This window comes from Anomaloglossus baeobatrachus, chromosome 7 (genome assembly GCF_048569485.1).
Source record: "Anomaloglossus baeobatrachus isolate aAnoBae1 chromosome 7, aAnoBae1.hap1, whole genome shotgun sequence".
Taxonomy (NCBI): Eukaryota; Metazoa; Chordata; class Amphibia; order Anura; family Aromobatidae; genus Anomaloglossus; species Anomaloglossus baeobatrachus.
This window is the reverse complement of record NC_134359.1, coordinates 235,430,850-235,445,653: the sequence shown is the minus strand read 5'-3', so window position 1 is coordinate 235,445,653 and position 14,804 is coordinate 235,430,850. Positions and strand designations below refer to the sequence as shown.

The 14,804-nt window shown below is 45.6% G+C and overlaps 1 protein-coding gene across 1 annotated transcript in view; it reads left to right on the top strand.

The window, feature by feature from the left end:
* LOC142246672 (uromodulin-like) overlaps positions 1-14,804 on the top strand; it is a 54,077-nt gene that overhangs the window by 26,381 nt on the left and 12,892 nt on the right. Inside the window, exons 10-12 of the mRNA XM_075319737.1 lie at positions 2,623-2,831; positions 5,814-5,971; positions 11,730-11,975. Of these exons, the coding sequence (XP_075175852.1) occupies positions 2,623-2,831; positions 5,814-5,971; positions 11,730-11,975 (613 nt within the window). The remainder of the gene's footprint in view (positions 1-2,622; positions 2,832-5,813; positions 5,972-11,729; positions 11,976-14,804) is intronic.

Sequence of the window (14,804 nt, the reverse complement as noted above, 5' to 3'; positions counted from 1 at the left end):
TAATATATGTTTTCAAAATTTTGTTTACTGCTTATGGCAACAGTGTTCTACACACGTGGGAAAACAAAATGGCAGAGTCTAATGCGATATTGACAGCAACTGAGAGCAGAGGAGTGATTCTGCAAGGAAAGTCTGTGAAGGATATTCATGGTGATATGTCGCAGACATTGGGGGATCAATGCCCTTCATATTCCACAGTTAAGAACTGGGTTGCCAAATTTAAAATGGGCCACTTCAGCAGCAATGATCAGGAACGTCCTGGATGACCGAGAGTGGTTGTTGTTCCGGAGAATGTCGATGCTTTGCACAACCTCATACTGGAGAACCGACGAATTTCAGCTAAAGCAATAGCAGACATCATGGGGATTTCCTGTGAACATGTTTGTGTCATTATTCATGAACATTTGGACATGAGGAAGCTATCTGCAAAGTGGGTCCCCAAATGTTTGACAACAAATCAGAGAAGCAGGAGAGTGAAAACTTCCCGGTCCATTTGTCAGCGTTTCCAGACTAATAAGAACGTCCTAGAGCAGCTGGTCACTACGGATGAGACATGGATTTATTTGTATGACCCTGAAAACAAGGAGCAGTCAAAAGAGTGGAGGCACAGTGGTTGTCCTCGTCCAAAAAAGTTCAGGATGCAAAAATCAGCCACTAAGGTGATGGTGTCTGTGATCTGGGATAAGGAGGGTGTGCTGCTAGTGGACTACCTTTAAGAGGGTTCCATCATCAATCCAAGGTATTGCATTGAACTTTTGGACCAATTGAAGGCAGCTCTGAAGGCCAAAAAGAGCGGCAAGCTGTCCAAAGGAATCTTGTTCCTGCAAGACAACACCTCCGCTCACACTGCACAAGCGACCACGGCAAAAGTGGCAGAGCTGGACTTCCAGCTGGTTGACCATCCACCACTTTATTCACCAGATCTAGCCCCTCTGACTGTCATCTGTTTCCAAACCTGAAGAAACACCTCAAGGATACCAAATTTCACAGCATTTCTTACACCATGGCTGCTACGGATGCCTGGTTTGAGGCACAACCGAAATCCTTCTTTTTGTTAGGCTTACAGAACTTGGAATACTGATGTACGAAGTGTGTTGACATCAGTGGAGAGTATGTGGAATAAATGTAAAGTTTCATCATCCTATTTCGTTTCTTTATGGGTAAAGCCAAAGACTTATCAGCAGCCCCTTGCATTTAAAATAGTTTCTGGAGGCAGATTCTCATACAGATCGGTGTCCAGCCCATATATGAAAAACATGGATTTCTCTGGAATAAGACATCAGATCACAGATATCAAGGTATCATTTTATTCAGCTTCCTATGACCTACGTGCCCATGTAGATGGCTTAAGAGGATTGATCCTACAGACAGAGTCCCTTTAAATATACATTTTTTTTTATAGTGGTCCCATCTATGTTTTATGCATAGTTAAAGGCGATTTCCTATATTACAGAAGGATGTCATATCGCCTTAACCAGTGGCTCAGGAGTGCAAACCAATTTGTAGTGAATGGGACACGGCTTTGCAGCTTTGCATACCAGAGCTCCTGACATCCTGGGTATGCAGGTGACTGGAGCTGGCTCTAGTTACTAGAATTTGGCTGTATTGCCGCTCCCTAGGCAGTGATGGTAGTGGTGGGCTACCAATGTGTATGGAAAACAGTGAAAGGGATGCAGTGCTGAACCAGTGCTGCATTTGCTCCATTCATAAAATTTGTTATCGCTTACAAGTTTACTTTAAAATGCAAGTGGCATTATAGAAGGATTCCTAAAAACATGTTCATTACCTAGCTGTATGTCTAATCATGGTTAGTATCTATACGTGTAAAGGCCACTTTACACACAACGACATCGCTAGCGATCTCGTTAGCGATGTGACACGCCCAGATCGTTGCTACAATTTGCCGTGATCGCTCATAGGTCGTTTTGTAACGGTCACACGTACCCATCTTACAAACGACGCTACATCGTGTTTGACCAAGGCGGTCGTGTGGACACCGTCGCACAGCATTTCTCCCAACAATTCTGGCAACGACAGAGGCGTATAATTGTCCATAGCATCAACCATGGCTGCCAAATCAGAACGCAGTTGGGACCACCAATCAGAGCGGAGGAGGCGTGGAGCATTGCTCGTAACGACTCGCCTGCGTCGCTGATGACAAACGCACTAACAGTGCTGTTTGTCGTTGGCAGGGTGTCAAACGTAGCAATATGTCTGCTACGTTACAAACGACGAACAATATTTTGAAACTGAACGACGTGTCAACGATCAACGATTTTCACAACTTTTAAGATTGTTATGAGTCGCTTGTAGGTGTCACACGCAACGACGTCGCTAACAACGACGGAACTGCGTCATGAAAACCGTGAACCCGACGACATATCGTCAGATAAATCATAGCGTGTAATGGGGCCTTAAGTTTCTCTTCCTCTCATTGCAGTTGTGCTGATGATTTAGATCTCTATTGAGTTCAGTGAAAGCTGTATCCATTATGAACTTACATTATGAGTGATTGTGGGAGATCATGGCAGAATCTGTATATCTATAATATGGTAATTTCATATATGACCTAGAAAAATATTATTTATTAATGTTCCTATTATTCCACATTTCTTTGTATAGATATTGAAGACCTTGGTCTTGAACTAGTGTGTGGTACACAGGAAATTACAGCTTCTTTTCGCACGTGTCAGCTGAGAAGTCTTCACCTTAATGTCACCCATATTCACCTCCTTGATGGCAACTGTGTTGGCACTCCACAAAGGAACAACACTGGGGTTATTTCCACTACTGCTTCTCTGCAAGCTGGAGCATGTGGGAACCATGTGACAGTAAGTACGCTTATATAGTGCATTTGCCAATTATGGAAAAAAACATTTCCGAGAAAAGACTACCACATCATTCTGATAAATCACTCAACAGCAGACATCACATTTTTGGTGAAGGGGCACTTTGTAGAGAATTGTGCTGCGAATATTGCAGCTCATACCAATGGATGAGCCCTATTTGGTACCAACAAATTTGGCTTGTATTGTCTACTGCTGAAGAGGGGAGCCAGGTGATGACTGTCAGTGCTTTCCCCTTGCTTCATTAAATGTGTATGTCCATGTGATGCTCCCGTTGGGGCATGCGGCAGTTACAGTTACGTCCGGTGCTATCATCATCTTCTGTTGCTGGGTCCTAGTTGTAGATGGGAAGAGCGACACAAAGCACACACAAATCTCTTGTAAAATAATCAGGAACCAGTTTATTGAAGGTCACCACTTCTCTCTTACTTCATTCCCTCATGGCCACTTGTGCTGTTGCTGCTCTGCCAGGGGGGGTTCTGTCTTGCTGGTACTCGCCCTGGGAACTCTCCTCCAGCAGCTGAGTCCACTACATGCTTCTTCCCCCTGTAACCTTTCCTTGTTGCTGCCATGTCTCACTGAGGCCCTCAGACGACTTAGCAGCTCCTCACCAGTTCAGGGTACCGCCGGTGGTTTTTCTATACCCTGATGTCCCACTGATCATAGGACACTCTACAGCCCATCCGCAGGGTGAGGTTTTGACCCACGGGAGGATTCCTCCCTTCCTGAACAGGCCCTAGGTTTGGGCCCTGTCCACACACTTGAACTTCTGCCGCTAAACTGTCTTCTCCCTTCCCTGTGTTTCTCATCCTACTCTGCTCACTCTTCCTTCCTTGTCTCTGTCTCCCTGTTACCACTTTGCTACTTGCCTCTGTTCCTGCTCTATCCTTCCAAACTAACTACCACTGCACCCTACTGCACACTTGATCCCTAGTTACACTACACTAAAACATCCTATATTATTAATACTATATCTATCCTATCCTTAAGCCTTTATCTACAGTAGTCCTAAATCTTCCCACTATGTCTCCCGTCTGACAATAACCACCACTAATCTTAAGAATGAATAATTTACTTTATGGAACTTTTTAACCCAATTGGCACTGCTGTTATTGAGATCCTGACAACTTTTGGACCTCACATTCACTAATTTGAATGGTTTGTTGCTTAAAATGTTCTGTCAGGCATTCAGTAACGTATATTCCAAAGAAGTGCCATGAGACTTTAAAGAGGATCTGTCATTTGCTCAGAAAAATTGTATTAAATACCCTAAAAAATCCCTGCGCTGCCCTGATTCTCCTTCCCTTTTCTGATTTGCTCTGCATCACTCCATTGCAGAAATATTCAGATTTGTTTCTTATGGAGCCCAGCATGTGAATTTGTCTAGAGGTGTGGTGACCACCTTGTACCCACAGGTGCATCACAGAAGTTTATAATGGTGAATCATGAAAAGGAAAGAATGAATTTTTCCCACTAAAATGTAGCTTGAGCCCCAATTTTTTTATTGTTACAAGGAATCCGGTGAAAATGGACCATACAATTTTCTTTAGCATAATGCCTCATATATTGGGGAAAACTACTGTTTGGGATCATGGTAGGGCTTAGAAGGGAAGAAGCGCAGTTTGAATTTTGGAGTACTGTTTTGATTGGAATAGATTGCAGATGGCATGTCATATATGAAAAGCCCCTTACATGCCAAAACAGCAGAAACCACTACAATTGATCCCATTTTGTAAACAACCTCTCGCGTAATTCATTTAAGAGAGTAGTGAGCATTCTTAACCCTGACGAATGCATACGATTGTAAAACATTGGGACGAGTAAATGTAAAATTATCATGTTTTCCAATAAAATGTTGGTTTGGCCCCAAGTTTTTCATTTTTAAAAGTAATAACATGCGAAAAAGAACAGAACAATTTGTTACATAGTTTCTCCTGAGATCGTCAATACCCCATATGTGGTTGAAAAATTCTTTTGAGGCACAATGCAAAGCTCAGAAGTGAAGGTGCACCATATAGCACAGATTTTGCTGTTATGGTGCTCCACAGAATTATATACCTTTGGGCAGTAAAGAAAACAGAATTAAATTTTACCACTAAAACTTTGATTTAGCCCCAGATTTTACCTTGTCACAAGAGGGAATAGGTAAAAATGACACCAAAATATGTTAGACAATTTCTGTTAAATGTGGCACTACCCCCATATGTGGCTTTATACGAAGAGTCCGTTTGACCACACGACAAGGATCAGGAGTGAAGTAGCACTATTTAACTTGTGGAGAACAGATTTTCCTAGAATAGTTTGCAGACTCATATTTCAGAACTCTCAATTGCTAGACAAGAAGAATCTCCCTCTCAAGTGACCCAATTTTGGAAATGTCACCCCTCTGGGAATTCATCTATGGATGTAGTGACTATTTTGACTCCATGGGTGATTCCCAGAAACAAGTAGAGGATATACAGATGCAATACAGATCACCGGTTAGCCCTGGGTCTAACAGGCCAACATACATGACAGAACCGGAGGTCATCATTTGACCTCCGGCTGCCATGACAACCCTCAGCTTTCCCATGATCATGTTGTGGGGGGTGCCAGAGGGGTGACAGAAGGACCGCACTCCTTCTCACAAACTTCTAAAAGCTGCGATCGCTATTGATTGTGGAATATAGAAAATAGCACAGGACTATCATTGTGACCTGAGCCAATCAGGTCTCGATGATGTCGCTGGTCAGAATTAGCGTTGTGCACCAGAATCCCATCACTTGCAGGACTCTAGGGGTCCCGATCACAGCCTGATCGCCGACCGTAAACAGACGTCAGCACTGCAAAACCCAGCAAGCAACAACATTTATTTACCGTCAGCAGTCAGGAACAGGTTACGGAAAGGCCGTCAATATAACTTTTCGTACTATTGATTTATGCAAAGTTGGTTGAACGTACAGTTCCCATTTAAGTTTGCTTTTTTAGACTAATGGAACACATGCAACTTACAAAAATACAATGTTTGTGCAAATGAAGACCGACCAGATCATTATAAGACATTATGAAGTTCAGCTGGAATTCTCATGTACCTATCCCCTGGATTTACAGCTCACTCTGCAGAACACACTGAAACCAGTTGTGAGGTAATGGCATTCTATACTTATTATTTTATTACTATTTTTTAATTATATATATGTTATTAATATTCTGGCATTTAAACTATATAATATACTACACCAAAATGCTCCATTTGTGGTCACAGATGAACTGTGCTACTATATTTTCATGAATATTATTGTGCCCATTGAGATTTTTCATGAGCTTCCTACAAATTGGTGTCACATATTATTTTTTTTTAATATATAAATCACACATTTTATTGCATCCTTACTATTCCCCAACATTGAAATTATAACACCAAGAAGAAAAATCAAGGAACTATGGAAATTGCAGGATCAATAGATAGGCAAATGATGAAAAAAAGGAAACTTGGCAGTACCACTGGTTCCACCATCAAACCAATGTAACACTGAGCTGTTAGAGTACTTAGAATGAAAACTAAATTGTTCCAACTACTGTATATTATGCCACCCCACACCATAATCCTAGGAGTAGGACTGCTGTAATGTTCCCCAGTGAAGGCTTCTTTATGGCGATGCCTAAGTAAGTGGCCTCCAGACCAATCTTCAGCTATCACTGCGTCCAAAACACAAGCTGGACTCATAACTGAAGCGGGTAGATCTCTATTCCAGCCTCCATTGCTGTTTCCTTGGCATCATAACAGCTTTTGCAGGTGGTGGTGTGAAGTCAATGGATATTGCTGATAGTCGAACGTCTTCTGATAGTTTGTAGACATTGACGACTTAGGCTTTGTATGTAACATATAATTTCACTTGAGGTACATCATGAATCAATTGTGGTACCAGTGATACAGGCATTTCTTCACAAAGTGTCCCAGACGCCATTTTTCAACGCTGCCTTCTATCAAAACACATTTGGATCGTCTTTGGATTGCAGTTATAAAGGATAGCAGAGAATCTAGATGATTTGTGTGCCCAAGAGCCCAAGTGCATTCAATTCAGCTGAAGATTCCTGAGACAGTCATTAATACCTTCATTGATAGCAGCCAAGGTGAACAAGTGCATGGGACTCGTGCTCAATGCTGAATGAATTGAGACGTTTTTAAAATTGTTTCCATTTTCTCATAATTTACATATCATTAATGTCATGAGTGTATCTTGCTCAGGGGAGACCCTGAGTGAATATGGTGTCAAAAGGTCACAGCGCCTTGCCGCTGGCAGGTTCACTACTGTTATTTAATAACATCTCCTTGCTTGTGGTGCTGTAAGCGTTAAATAGCCTTTCCTGTCTGGCTGCGGGCTGTAGCTGCTAATCTCAGGTGAGGTTCTTTGGGATCACTTCCCTTCCTTAATTAAGACATGTGATCTGATCACTTGATGCCTGTGATAGAAACTGAATCCTCATTTCTATGTGGTCTTTTTGGAAGGAGCCTGCTCTAGAAGAAGTCTGTCGTGTGGTGTGCAGCAGTGGTGTTTGCTGCACTAAAGCCGCCTGGAGTGTATTTTCCTTGCATGTCTACTTCCCCTGTTTGTAGTCCTACCCTTGTGTTTCTGCATTGTAGTGGCGAGTCTAGTGATCTCGTTGGCCTACACACTAGCCAGGGTGAGTGGAGAGCTAGCTGAGGGCCTAAGGTATCCGGCTTGGCAACAGGTTGCAAGAATTTGTATAGGAATGCTAGGGAGCACAGGAGTCAGCTTCAGGTGAGTGCAAGAGGTGTCCCCTCACCTCTCTCCCTAGCGGCAGGGACCTCCATTGTATCGTGACCCCCTGTGTGTTGTAACATCTTTTAAGCGTTTACCAGGTACTAGGTAAACCCTGCTAGTCACATGCGTGACAAGGAACATGTCTATCCATCACGTCAGTTTCACAAATCCACGACTTTCCCTTCTTGGTTTTACAATGTCAATGTTGAGAAGCATATTTACATCTATGTTTGACTTACTATTTTGACAAATCCAAAAAGTTGATATAATTCCTGCCCCTGTTGTTAGAAGCAAATTTATATGATATTCATATAAGATATACTATGTGCATATATATACTGTATATATATATATATATATATATATATATATATATATCATATTCATATAAGAGAGGTTTTTTTAGATCACAGCGCCTTCTACATTTAGAACGTCCTTAGCATATATGTCATACTTGTGTCACTAGTGATACAACTTCATTGCATGAAAATACCACTTTGCAATGGGTTTTCCTTAGAGCTTCTTAGCAATATCACATATGAACAGCTGATACCTTGTGAGAAGGCCACCATCACCACAACTCTCTACACTGATTGGTGACTGTCCTCGAGTCCTACAACTGCAATACCCAGAATCAGACACTACACAGTGTACAGAGCTTTGGCGATCCAGATTCATTCCTTGTACTACTGGCAGGCTCACCACCAGATTGTTTGATTATATCGGCATTATACTACAATTATTATACTTTAGAAAAATGTTTTCCAGGAACACGTTCGTTTAATTCCTTAAAAAGCCATTAATTTCCAAAGATTAAAACAACACTAGGTTGTATGGATATGCATAAGAGAACATAAAACACGTCTTTACGCGTTTTGAACCCTGTGGGTTTTTAATCCTAGACATTTACCTATACTCTAGTATATCTTGTTGCATTTACTTACCTATTATGTCTAGGATTAAGAACCTACAGGGTTCGAAACGCGTAAGACGTGTTTTATGTTCTCTTATGGATATCCATACAACCTAGTGTTGTTTTAACCTTTGGAAATAAATGGCTTTTTAAGGAATTAATCGAGCATGTTGCTGTAAAAAAATTTTGATTTTGTAATGCTTTTGGACCTCACCACTTGGACACAGAGCTGACCTCGTTGCACCGCTCCTTGAGCAAGGACCCAAGTGATTCTATTAGCAGGTGAGCTTAAAACCCTTTTTTCATTACCTTGTACAATTATTATGTACAGTACAGACCAAAAGTTTGGACACACCTTCTCATTCAAAGAGTTTTCTTTATTTTCATGACTCTAAAAATTGTAGATTCACATTGAAGACATCAAAACTATGAATGAAAACATGTAGAATGAAATACTTAAAAAAGTGTGAAACAACTGAAAATATGTCTTATATTCTAGGTTCTTCAAAGTAGCCACCTTGTGCTTTGATTACTGCTTTGCACACTCTTGGCATTCTCTTGATGAGCTTCAAAAGGTAGTCTCCGGAAATGGTTTTCCAACAGTCTTGAAGGAGTTCCCAGAGATGCTTAGCACTTGTTGGCCCTTTTGCCTTCACTCTGCGGTCCAGCTGACCCCAAACCATCTTGATTGGGTTCAGGTCTGGTGACTGTGGAGGCCAGGTCATCTGGCGTAGCACCCCATCACCATCCTTCTTAGTCAAATAGGCCTTACACAGCCTGGAAGTGTGTTTGTGGTCATTGTCCTGTTGAAAAATAAATGATGGTCCAACTAAACGCAAACCGGATGGACTAGCATGCCACTGCAAGATGCTGTGGTAGCCATGCTGGTTTAGTATGCCTTCAATTTTGAATAAATCCCCAACAGTGTCACCAGCAAAGCACCCCCACACTGTCACACCTCCTCCTCCATGCTTCACGGTGGGAACCAGGCATGCAGAGTCCATCCGTTCACCTTTTCTACAAAGACACGGTGGTTGGATCCAAAGATCTCAAATTTGGACTCATCAGACTAAAGCACAGATTTCCACTGGTCTAATGTCCATTCCTTGTGTTCTTTAGCCCAAACAAGTCTCTTCTGCTTGTTGCCTGTCCTTAGCAATGGTTTCCTAGCAGCTATTTTACCATGAAGGGCTGCTGCACAAAGTCTCCTCTTAATAGTTGTTCTAGAGATGAGAAGGTGTGTCCAAACGTTTGGTCAGTACAGTACATGTACACATAGTTTTAGTGTTGTATTCCATGACCCTACCGGAAAAAAATATAGATGATCCACTTTGCTATCATTGCATAGAGAGGTAGTCAATAAGGTCTTAAAGGTTGTATGTGCAATCTCCAGTGGCTCCAAATTCAGCGCCAAATGGAGTTGTCATCTGCCTAACCTGTGTCTGGGACTAGACGCACCAGAGTAATGTTGGGTCGACCTTGCCTATATTGTATCAATGTATTACAATGTCCTTTGCATGAGAAGAAATGTGACGCCCTGGCGCCACCAGGTGGTCACAGAGGTACATTACACCCTACATAACACCTTCCCACACAAGGTTCCATCAGCCACAAAATCCTAGCCACCCTCCCAGGGTAAGAAGGGCACACCAGTGGGCAGGACCAGGTGGATTGGGAGGGCCCACCTAGTGGTCTTGAGGATCCGGGGGCGGGAACAGATCAGATGAGTTTTGAGTTTGAAGTGGAAGGTCAAGTGGAGAAGAGTGACAGTGACAGACTGTCAGAGGAAGGCTGAGCCTAGTGGAGAGTAGACAGGGTAGTGCCCTGGTTTTTTGGCTAGGTGGCAAGCAGTGGACCGTGTCCAAAGGCGATGGGTATACGGTCGCGGGAGATCCAGAGTGGATCGCGACAGGGTTGGAGCCCGTCGGTACCAACAGCTTTGATCCAGTCCGGAAACCGTGCACAGGCGGGGTACCTGGACCCTAGTTAGAAGACGGTTGCAAGCCCCTTCTCTAATTCACCAGGCCGGGAGCAGGTTTCAGGCCTAGCTCCAGAAGTTTAGACCAAAACGGTTTAGAGCAAAACGGCAGCCCACCGCGGGGGACAGGGTATCCGAAAACACCCACTGAAATCCCAAGGGTCAGTTTTCGCGGGCACATCTCCCAACCAAAATGCACCAGGAGTGGACTTCCCCATTCCAGACGGAGTCGTCCAAAAGAGAGGAAAATTGCAGTGTGCCGGAGGAAGGGACATCGGTACACCAGCCGGCTCTGGGACCCAAGTACACCCGGACGCGGATCCGGATGCGAGCAGCCCGGCTGCTACTGATGTGGGGGTGGCACAGAAGTACATTGTGTAACACTCACCGGTGTTGGGTGAGCAGTAGTAGGAGTGGACATGGGCTTACTTTGATGTGGGAGGGGCTTAGCTAAGCGACTACTCGGGTGGACACCAGGTGCCACTCCCAGGGCAGTGTCCAGTACTGTGGCAGATGACCCCCAGAGCAGGGAACACAGGGACAAACACAGGTGCAGACAAGTACAGTCTCTGGTGCAAGCTCGTGCAGCCGGTATGACTGAGGCAGACAGGACAGCTGGAGCAGACAGAAACGGTGGGCACGACAAGGACAGACAGCTATGGGAAGGCGGGCACAGGAATAGACAACTGGACAGGAGCCCGGGACGTGACAACTAGCAAGCACACAGGAACACTGACTAACTAAAGGCATTGCACAGGCACCACCCCTAGTGGAAGGAAGTCTTAACTTCCAAGAAATGGCATGCCGACCCTTTAAGAGTAGGGCAGGCGCGAGCTTGCACCCTAAGCATATTCCCAGGAGACCTGTGTGGTGTGCACAGGCCCCAGGAGGAGGATGCAGAGAAGCACATGGATGGCTGTGGGAGTGCGGGAGGAGGAGGCAGTATGGCAGCAGCAGTGAGAGAGTTGGTGTCCCTGCTGGGGAGAGGCACGGTAGTGCAGGGACACCGCCGCTACACATTGCAGAGGTTCCACTGATTTTTCTGAGCAATCCTTAGTGATTACATTGTTTTAATCATTCTCCTTATTTCTTACAGTGCATATACCAGTCTTTGGAGCTGAATTCATTTATTTGGTTGGGTTCAGGACTTGGATACATATTTATACTATGACTAGTTCAGCAGATGGTGATTTTCAGGGTCAGTAATTTATTTCTTTCTTTTATAGTTCACTGACTTTGAACATTGAAGGAACTGGGCAATTCAAGGCACAAATGGTTCTCTATAAAAATGAGAATTACGCATTTCCTTATGAAGATCATGAGATTACGCTGTCAACCAAAGCCAAGCTGTATGTTGCCGTCATTCTAGAAGGCAAAAACACAGATCAGTATGTTGTGGTGATGAAAAACTGCTTTGCGACTCCGACAAGAAATTTCTATGACCCGGTGAAATATTATATAATAAAAAATGGGTAAGTCTAAAAAATGTAGATACAACCTGAATAATACACAGTAAAAGTAGGGAATATGGAATGAACTATGCTATGTGTCTTAACCATCACCAACGTGATTCCAGGTTATCTATTGTATTGTATGGTACAAAAACAGAAGATGGCCCCTGTACAAGAACAGCCTGTGGGCCCTTTGCTGTCCAATAGCTCATCATAATACACCCGTATATCTGTTTATGACAGATGCTACTAGCTGCTTTAGAGGTAGAAATGGGCCTCCCTTACTTCTTGGGCCCCTCTACGGCTAACAGATTGCACCAATAGTGTGTCTGTCCCTGGTATGGTACGCTATATGGGGGCCTTGTCACAGTCAGTTTATTGGGGCTTTATGATTGTCACGGACTGTGACTTGCCTTATATGCTGTAGGAGTGGAGCTCTGTGTATCTCATTGAAGTGATTCTCTGACTATTTGCTTTGTACCTTATGGTTTCTCTATAACTGTGTTGTAGATTGGCTGTTTAGCTGGTGCTACCATGTTTCCCCGAAAAAAAGACAATGTATTATATTATATTTTTTGCCCCCCCAAAAATGCATTAGGGCTTTTTTTTGGGGTAGGGCTTATTTTCGGTGTAACACCGGTTGTGGGTAAGTTTACCCCAAAAAAGGCAGACAACCCCAGGAAAATCATACTTACCAAACCTTGGACATCTGCATTGCTCCCAGGTCCTCCTGCGATCCACAGTGGGAGCTCCCAGTAGGTCCTTGCATGTTCCACAGAGGTCCTCCTCTGCTTGCCCCTAGCACTCACACACACACACAAACATCAGATCACAGGAACATCACACGCACAAACTCACGCATGCACGCAAGCAGGCACGCAAGCAGGCACGCACACCTGCACAAAGAGCAACATCCAGTGATACCGTACTGCTACTGGCCCGACAGCACTGTGGAAAGTGAGGACCTGCTGTGTTCCACTGCAGGTGCTCATGCTCCACTTCGTCCCAGGTCCCCGGAGCAGTACAGTATCATTGCGTGTGCGTGTGTCGCGGGCGGGGAGGGGACGCTGCGCTCACCACGCTCGGGTCCGGCACTGCTGCTGCTTCGCTTGCTGCTCGGTGGCTTGAGCGGTGGGCCGGATCCGGGGACTCGAGCGGCGCTCCTCGCCCGTGAGTGAAAAGGGGAATGGTTTTGGGGATTTATTGTCCGTGACGCCACCCACGGTTGTGGTGAGGTTGTGACACCACCGCTGCTCTGCATGGGGATCCCGGGAGCGATGACGGGGAGCATCTTGGATGTTGTTTTTCCCCCTCCGTGGGTAGGGGGGTTGGTTGTCCCGGGGCCCGGTGAGGGAGGAATGGCAGGTGGGTTACGGGACCTGGTGAAGTGCAGGGTCGCGGGAGCAGCGCGGTGCCGCACGGCACGGTGGTACTCACTCAGCCAATGATGAATGCAAAGTCTCCGGTAAAACAAACGGCTGGATGGACGGGTCCCACAGACGGCTGCGGTGGTTCTTCTCCCGGTAGGTTGGCGGTGACTGCCTTTCCCTGCACCTGTGTTATGTTCTCAGTTCTGGTGGCTTCCCACCGGTAACCCGCTCCCCAGCTTGGATGGATGCTGAGGGAGCCCCTTTTGCCCGCAGGCTCTGGCCCTGGGAACTGTAGCCTTGGCGGTGACTGTATTTCCCTTCACGGTTTGGGCGGTTGCCTTCAATCGGGTCTTGACTGCTGGGAAACCCCGGAGGTTCCCTTCGCTAACGGATTTGACCAGTTTTACGGCGACTCCAAGCCTGGTCGGGGTCCATAGGCCCTGCCGAATGGTGCTGGCCTCTCTTCGCTCCCCGATCCGGTACCGGCGGACCACCGCCCGTCCCCAGTCCTTACGGTTCACGTCAATCAGCCCCTCCTGCAGACGGTCACCATCGTCTGCCAACCTTGCAGTATGTGCCCGGGCCACGCACCCGGACACGGTCAGTCTGCTCCACTACCACTTCACTTTTCAACTCTCCAACTGCTCTCCACTACACTGACTTCTTTTTCCTGCCTCCAGGACTGTGTACTCCTCGGTGGGTGGGGCCAACTGCCTGGCTCCACCCCCTGGTGTGGACATCAGCCCCTAGAGGGAGGCAACAAGGAATTTTGTCTGACTTTGATGTGCCTAGCCGGGGTGTGGGGTGTGTTGCTGCAGTACCTGTGACGTCCTGGCTTGTCTAGGGCGCCATACGTGCGTTCGTGCGTGTGTGTGTTCCACAGCAGGTTCTCGCACTCCACTGCATCCTAGGTCCCCAGAGCAGTACAGTGTGTGTCAAGCTCTCACCGGGGCCTGGGGGATACTCATTATCGGGCCGGATCTGTCCTGCTTGGAGGATGTCACGGAGGCAGAAACCGGCTCTGTTACCCCGGCGGTGTTGTTATTTAAATGGCGGTGGGGACATGTATATAGGATATGTCATGACTCTACCTGTAGAGCTGGACCCAGAGCTGTTGGGAGTAGTAGTCTTTACAAATGATGGAGGGACTTAATGTTGGGGTGCAGGACTGAGAACACCGGCAATAAATAGACAACTCAGGGGCCATATTTTCCTTTACCTTTTACTCGGTAGTAGATGATACAGGTTCGGGAGACTGGTCCAGCTGATAACGGAGGTGCAGTCAGCCTGCATGCAATTGAGAGGATCCACCTAGCCGGGTGGGTTCAAAGGACTTCCTTCTTACACTGATGTGTGGTTCCCTGCGGCTTCAAGCTATGCTGTAACCCTCTTCCTTGTGTAGGTTCTGGTTCTCACCTGTATGGCAGGCAGCGCAAGCCTTTTACTGGTGCCGATTCGCTGGTCACGGCTCCAGGCTCTA